Genomic DNA, 8101 nt, shown 5'->3' with positions numbered 1-8101 from the left:
GAGGGGAACTGGGTTCTCTTCCCAAGTATTCTTCAGCTCCAAACATAAATTTAAAAATGGAAAAGACTGCTTTACACCCTCTAGTTCTCCTTTCTGTTTGCTGTTATTCCCTGCAGCTGTTTCACCTCAGGCTATGATTCACAGTCAAAGCAAGAGAAGTTTAGGCCAGTATTTGGAGAGAAACCCTCAATGGCTTTTTAACCCATTAGTATTAGAGCTCTAGTAACTGGGGATTTTCTCTTCAAATCCCTGATAACTCAAGATCCAGACAAAATTAAGACCATGAGGATGCTGAAGAAACCATGTCCAACAAGAAATGTAAAACTGACTCTCTAAGTAGTTTGCAACTGTGAAAACTTTCTGTAGACTGCATTTTAGCTCAGATAATGACCGTCTGTCTCTCGAAACTTGCCGTATTATTTTAACTGTATGTGGCAGTCCTCACTCCCTTGTCTTCCTTGATATTGTAGTGTTGCTATTCTATGTTAAACAGCTGTTACATCCCATGCCAGAGACGGCTGCAAAATACTGATGGGTGAGGTGTTATTTTCTAAATATACACACACAGAGCTTTTGAAGCACTTGATGGCCATTTCCAAGTCTCTCCATAAATTCAGATATATCTATATGTGAGGCTAATATAAAACACATTTCCCCTCCCACCCCGGTAGCTTGGTAAGCTCAATTTTAGATGTCTAGAGCACTGCAAAACTCACATCCTTTTACCTCTGGACTTCCCTTCCCTGGAGGTCTCATCATGAGGAAGCCTGGGCTGCCGGCCGAGGGCTGTGGTCTCTCAGGGTGACGGCCACTTGCCCTGTAGCAGAGGGCCTATGCTCTGAGCCGCTGCTTCTTGGATGTGAAGTAGCTGCCAAAGCTGTAATTAAATATATATAAATATATAAAGCCTGTGGCTTTTAGCCATCACGGCTGCATGTTTAATAGGTACACCCAAGCACTCTCCAACACAGCCTCTCGCTTTTTCCCCCCCTCCCTTCTCTTCCCAAGAAAAAGGCATCTCAGGTCACTTGAATTATTTAGCGGGGCGTTTTTAACCATCTCAAGGGCTTTGCTTCTGCCGTGCGGCTCCTGCGGAGCTCGGGTTTGTGGGCTTATTTTTATTTTATTTATTTTTTTTTTAGCACGCGGGGTGGAGTTGCTCCACTTCCCTGGCAGAAGGAGGAGAAAAAGCACGGGGGGAAGGCGAGAGGGGGTGGCTCGGCGTGTGAGGGGAGGGGAAAGGCCACCGGGCCCCGCCGCACCTGCGGGCCGCGGTGCCCCCTCAGCCCCGGCCCTGTCAGCCGGGGCCACTCACCGGGTCGCTCTAACGCAGCTCTCTCTGTCTCTCCCCCCCCTCCATCTTCCTGTCCCTCCTGCTCCTCATTCATTCTTCCCCCTTTCCCGCCGCCTCCCTCCCGCTCCCTCCCCGTTGCAGGCGGAGCGGGCCCGGCAGGAGGCGGAGCGGGCCGCCGCACGTCCCCCGGCCGGTCGGCCGGCCCCCCCGCCATGGGTCGGAAGCGCTGCGTGGGGGGAGACGGCTCCAAGATGGCGGCGGGTTGCTGCGGGGTGAAGAAGCAGAAACTCTCCAGTTCCCCTCCCTCGGGCTCGGCCGGCCCGGGAGGCGGCGGCAGCGGCTCCCACTGCGGCGGGGCGGCGGCGGCGGGGGGCGAGCCGGGGGCGCTGCCCCCGCCGGGGGGCCCCCGCCTAAACGGCCTCGGGGGGCTGGTGGGGGGCGCCGCCGGCTGCGCCCTCTCCCCGCCGCTGCCGCCCAGCTGCGGCGGGGGCCCCGCCGGCCTCTCCCCGCCGGCCGCCTCGCTGCTCCCCTCCCCCGGCGCCGGCTCCGGCGGGCCCGGCTGCAGGAAGATGGTGGTGTCGGCCGAGATGTGCTGCTTCTGCTTCGATGTGCTCTACTGTCACCTGTACGGCTACCAGCCCCCGCGGAGCCCCCGCTTCACCAACGACCCCTAGTGAGTATCGCCGCCGTGCCCCGGCCCGCCGCCCCGCGCCCGCCCTCGTGGGCGCCTCGTGCGCGCCCGTCCCGCCCGGCTCCCCCGGCCGGCCGCGCTGCCGGCACCCGCCTCCGCGCCCGGCACCTTCCCCGCCGCCGCCGCCCGGCCCCTGTCCTCGCTTGGCCCCGTGCGGCCCGCCTGTCCCGGGGCCTGGCCCGCGGGCGCCCCCGCCCCGCGGCCGTGCGGGCGCCGGCCGGGCTCCCCGGGGGGCCGCGCTGCCCTCCCGCGCCCCGCTCGCCTCCGGGAGCGCCCCGCGCCGCGCTGCCCGGCGGCGTGCCCCGGTCGGCCGGGCGCACAGTTAACCCTGCCGGGCCCCTCTCGGCCCGTCGTGCACGGGACTCGCTGGTGGCATCTCCGCCCCGTTCCCTGACACCTCCGGCCGGGCTGTGCCTGCCCGGGCAGCGCCCTGCTCCGCGCAACTCGCCTCTGTGCGAGCGTCGTGCCGGGCTCCGTGCCCCGGCGTGGGCTCCACGGGGCCCTGGCTTCGCGGCAGCGTCCAACTGCGGGCGCTTCATGCGAAGCCCTGTGGCCAGTGCCCCCTCCTCGCTCCTGGTTCGTGTTTGGTAGCCCGCTCCATGCTCCTGTCACCAGTATTCCTTACTGGGACTCCTTCACTGGGCAGCCTCTCTCTGGCCATGTGTTCTGCATGAGTACGGGCCTCTGCTTCACCAGTGCTGGATGGTGAGTACCCAGCGTAAGAGACCTGTCGTGTGAATCCCAGATTTGTGAGCACTGGTGTGCCAGTACGTTCCCTGTGCCAGGCACTCATAACGCTGCTTTGGTCTCAGACTGTGCAGAGCCCTTGCTTTATAACGACCCCTGAAGATCACCCGATGTTAGACATCCTGAGTCCCTGAGTAATCCACCACATCAAATTCCCAGAGTTTTGAACAGATCGTATAAACACCTGTTACTCCCACCCTCCTCTGCCTTCCAAGCCTCCTTGCAAGAGTGTCCACCAAGGGCGCGCTTCGTTCCCATCCCTGGCTGCTCTTGTTCAATGTTTTTCTTGAACCTCGTGCCCTCCCGTCTTCGGAAGTGACCCACCAGGACAGCGTGGCCCAGCATGTCAGCACCTGCAGCCTGCCTGCGCTGGGGAACCGGGTGTGCTGTTGCAGATGGAGTTCAGACGCTTCAGGGAGTAACTCCTCTCTGACAGGAAGTTACTTCCTCTCAGCTGGGATGAGTTACCGAGTCGCTGCATGCTCTAAGTGTGTTTGATTGCAAAGTTAACATAAGGGGTTGTTGAAATTAAGTTTCTACTGTTTTACTTTGCTTTTAAATGGGATGGAGCTCAGGTGGTGAGTTTCCAAGCTTCAGCTGAGACTCGAGTGCGTGGGTCCTCCAGAGTGCACGACACTTGTTTCCTCTTATGTGTAGTATGACTGTCGAATCTGTGAGAACCCGTACTTTGCTGGTACTTAACAATACATATTTTTTGTGTGTGTCCTAGACCCTCCTGCACCCTCACCAATGCAGATGGTTATCATGCAGTCCGTGTTTCATTAATGAGATGTAGTGTATGCTTCTCGGTGTTTAAAATAATGTAGTGTATTAATGATCTTATTTGGAGTCCTTTCTGTGCTAACACCCAGGATCTATACATCTCTTGCATACTTTCAGCTGCTGTCATGACAACCCAGCTCTGTGGATTCCTACCTAACCTGCCACCCCAGCAAGTCTTCCCTATATGCTCTTCGTAACTCCTGTGTGGTTACATCAGAGTACCAATAGTGAAAGGAGGGCAGGGCGACTCCACTGTGAGTTTCTTTACCCAGGTGTTTTGTAAATCCGTGTCTGTCCCTTTGTAGATACCAACTGTTTAGGAACTGCTGCTCTGAGTAGCCATTTTGCTTTGTGTTGTCCTGTGTTTGTTCTCCATCCCAGACCACTATAGGTTATGGCATCAGCTTTGTGCCATTTCACTCTTTCATTGCTGTGGGAGAGTTGTATTCTCTCTGTGTCTCTCTAACAATATTACCTTGTTGTTATTATGGTTTTTAATTGTATTGCAGAATGTTTTGTTGAACAGGTTAGTGCTACTGTTTCTGTTTTATTAGTGGAGGAAACTGAGGCAGGGGTGAAGATCTCGCCACTGAAATGTTTTCCAGTAAGCACTTTGATTCCTCTTAGTTAGCAGTAGATCACTTCGCCTTTCTTCTCTCACTTCTTACTTTAACAAGAACACCATAGCAAATTAAGTAAAATGATTTGTATTTTTCTAAAATTCATGTGCGCTTAAGTGTTCTTCAGATTTAGTTGCTAGACCTGGTGAAAAGTTGCTGCGTCAATGGACTTCTGAAAATGGCACCGCCATTAAAATTAGTGATATAATTTCTGCTTCTTCCCATGCTTGTGCCAGCATGCACGGTCATACAGATTGAGAAATGATCTAATTGTAATTTTATTTTTTTTCCCTGGTTAGTTTTCAGAGACTGGTTCCCTCTAGATCGTTGCGTGGCTTCACAAACACTCATGCCTGCACAAGTGTGAGGTGGGAATAAGCAGACAGATGGCAGAACTGCTGCTTTCAGCAGCCTTGTGAGCTGATTAGGTTTGTGCAGTTGGGGAAGCAACTTTGAAAAAGTTGTTCAGTATTATGTGTAAAATTCTAGGTTGGTGAATAAATTGCTCCTGCTAAGCGTTCAGAGGCAGCATGACTTCTGGCATTCAAAAGATTTGCAGGCAGTCTTATCGATAACTGGGTAGCTCACAAAGATACGATGTTGTCTTTGAAGCTGAGCTTCATCCTGTACGGCAAAAAAACCTGAATGAGAACTGGCATTTTTCAGTGAATGTATGTTGCAGCTTTCTGCCTGGAATCCTTTTGGAAGTTTTGTCTGTAGACCAAAATATATGTTCGAAGAGTAGTAGTCTAAAATTTGTATGTGTATGTGAATTCTAGAAATATTTTTTTTTAAATTACATTAATTACAGGGAGGATGAAAGACCTATAAGCAGGTATCCTCACCGAAGAATGACTCACATTCCTTGCAGGTCTTCGAACAATGAAACTGGGCACGATCAAAGAAAAAGCAGGTGGCTGAATCACTTGGACAAGGGGTTCTGGTGTGTTGTCTTTTGAACAAAACCTGCTTGTGACACCTCCGGGTTTTTGTAACTTTTTGATGCTGAGATGAGGACCACGGCAGGGCTTGAAGGGAAGGAAATTTGGAGCAGTTACTAGGAATGAGACAAAATGCCTGTTTTGAAAGGTTGTGGACTCTGGCACAGCCCATACGTGGATAAAATAGTTGGCGTTTTCATCTCTCTGATTGTGGTTCCTAAAGCACAGGATATGGGGTGTTGGTCGAGGGTATTGCTAGGGAGCTGCTGGGTTGGAGAGAGTGACTCATGGAGTCAAAAGATAGCTGGAAGATACTGAATCTGTCCAGCAACTTCTTGGTGAGAACAGGCTCAGCAAATCTTTCCAGTCACCGGCTTCCTCTTCTCTTGTCGGCTTCCATTTATCTGCCAACATTTTATTCTATTACTGTCTTCCTTGAAGAGCTTTCTTCTGCCTGTAATTTCACTTCACATAGAGTTGCTCTCTAAGCCACCCCTTCCCTTCTTCACAGGATATGTTCTGCAGGGCATGCCCTTTCCCCTTGCTTCTACCAGTGTGGTGGCTCTCAAACTATAGGTGTGGAAGGAATGTAAAACTTATCCTGGAGGTGTGGAAGCTGATACAAAATTAGCAAATTGCTGCCCAAGACAAAAATTGTCACTTATACAAAGTGTCATTCAGACACTGTTCTTGAAACTCAGTTTGATGAGTAAAGTTATGGAACACTGCAGTTGATTAAAGGCAGGTTTTTTAGAAGTGGCAATAGAAATAAATTGTAAGGGGATGCAGGAAGAGTTGTAAAAGCATTTTACCCACTTACTTAGGGAGAAGGAAAACTGAATAGCCTTTTTTCCTGTATTTCTTACTGTCCTGGTTTTGTGGGGTAAAATTATAGAATCCCTTTTCTGTTCCATGTTGTTTCAGTTTGTGGCCAGCCGTTATATGGTGACCAAGGCCATCAGCAGTGAAAGCCAGGGCAGCTGCCCCAGGCTGGCCCATAGGTGTGTTCTGTAATATTTATGTCAGGATCACTATAAATGGGAAAGCTTGTGGGGATAGGGGGCTCTTTGCTTTCCTCTCCTCTACCTCTTTCTCCTCAATGGCTGTGATTCCTGGAGGGTCTTGCCACCACTCTACAGGCTGAGTATAACTTTGTGTCTTTTGTATTAGTATTGATATTGGTTTTCTTATTTTATTATATCTGTTTCATAAATTTCAGCCCTATGCCTCTGTGATCAGTGGAAACAACACCATGTCCTGCCTTCCATCGTGGAAGTGGAAAAGGGCCGTCCACCAGTGCGAAAGGGGTCAAGGTTCACACTACTCACTGCTATTTTTCTACTAGTAGGAAAGTGTTTGAGCGGAAGTTCAAGTGTGTGCAGGAAGGTTGTGGCAGGATGGGGAGGGTAAGTGTGCGAAGAGGAGTTCAGTTGAAGCTGTGCTGTGGGGAATGAGGAGGACTTTTTTCTTAGATTCTCACATCTCTGCTCACTATAAAGATTTCCCTTGGCATGCAGAAATCACCCTTCTGAGTTTTTGATCCTGCACAGTGTCTGCCTCAAGCTCTTCAGCTTGCCTACTTAATTTTAATGTCAGCAACTTTGTGGGAAGATGTTGTATGGCAGTCCAGCAGGTTAATGCATTTGCAAGTTGTTTGCTTCTTATAGTCCCCTCCTGAAGGACATTTGCTAGCGAACCGGATTATTTTAGTGGTGACCACCCATACTTGACACAATTTGTAAGGGGAACTGTTTGTTCTGCCCCTGTCATCTGGTACATGGTAACCAAGAACAAGATTTTGCATCTGGAATGGCTAATACGGCCCGTGCCCTGCTTCCCACCTGGCTGAGGAGCTATTGGGAAAGATGTTTACCGTGAGTGCATTGCATCAAATGCCTAGATGATGGCTTGCTCATATCCTCCTCATCTGGCGTGGCGGGGGAGAGCTGTGCCAGAGGCATTAAACGGTGTGTGTAGTTGCTCTGTGTACCTGTGGTAGATCTGGTGCTTTAGGGAAGCATCAGACCTGCCGTGCCTGCGCAGGCTGCCAGCCCTGTGCACGTGCGGAGGCTCCACCTGTCAGAAGCGTTGCTGGCAACCACGTTCTTTGCCACAGGAATAATCTGTGTGGCTTGACCGTCTTCTGTGATTGAAGGCATCTGGATTAAAATATTTTCTGGGCAGTATCCAGTCTTGACCTAAAGGCTTAGCTTGGAAATCCATCAGTTCCTTTCTTCATCGATGACTTGTAGTATTTTGCAGCAACTGTTCCCTTTGGCTACGGGACAGAGATACAGAGATGCTGCAGTATTGAAGTGCCCGACCTTTGTATTTTGTTGTGTTTTCAGGTCTAAGATCTGTCAATTTACGTATCCTAGAAGGGTATTGGGTAGCAGTACTACACTACCTTAATTCTTTGTTAGTGAAGTATGGAGACATTTAAATTCAATACAGTTTAAAAACGTGGAGCTAGCTGATCTTGTGCCTGTTAGTTTTCACACTCGAAGAAAGTTGTGATTCTGCTCAGAGTGAGTGTAAATTGACCCTGTAGTAAAGAAATGGTTCTGCGGTTTGTTACTGGCCATCCAAGTTTTTGTCGTAGTTACTGTGTCTTGATACTATGTTGGCACTAGTGGTGGTGATTTGCTAGTAATTTAGATTGAAATAGTTTTAAATCTTCCTGTACAGTCCCAAAATGGATTTTTTTCCAAAATGTTACTGTCTGATGCTTTCTTTTAAGGCATTGAAGGAAGATTAGACTTGTCCGTAGGTGTGTACAGATGCTTACATATACATGTAAATAAAAATGTTATGGCTTGCAAGTTCATAGGATTATGATCATGCTTTTCTCAATTTCTTGTTTCTTGGCTGCAGCCTGCCTTCCTGTTTTAGTCTCTACAACTTATTGTAATGCTTAAAGTTGGAGCCTTGTGCTTGACTCCTTGCTTGCCTTGGTGTATTTTTCTTTACATACATACAAACTGTTTCTTCACAGTTTTTGTGAAACTTTGCCTGGAAGCTTACC

At 50.0% G+C, this 8101-nt stretch overlaps 1 protein-coding gene across 2 annotated transcripts in view; it reads left to right on the top strand.

The window, feature by feature from the left end:
• Positions 1-1506: 1506 nt before the first annotated feature.
• The window catches only part of AMMECR1 (AMMECR nuclear protein 1), an 82291-nt gene continuing 75696 nt past the window's right edge, over positions 1507-8101 (top strand). For both annotated transcript variants that reach the window (XM_068411811.1, XM_068411810.1), the window contains exon 1: positions 1507-1967. In XM_068411811.1, the coding sequence (XP_068267912.1) occupies positions 1507-1967 (461 nt within the window). The remainder of the gene's footprint in view (positions 1968-8101) is intronic.

Source organism: Nyctibius grandis, chromosome 13, assembly GCF_013368605.1.
Source record: "Nyctibius grandis isolate bNycGra1 chromosome 13, bNycGra1.pri, whole genome shotgun sequence".
NCBI lineage: Eukaryota > Metazoa > Chordata > Aves > Nyctibiiformes > Nyctibiidae > Nyctibius > Nyctibius grandis.
The sequence above is the reverse complement of the archived record's forward strand: the minus strand, read 5'-3'. Positions and strand labels throughout refer to the sequence as shown.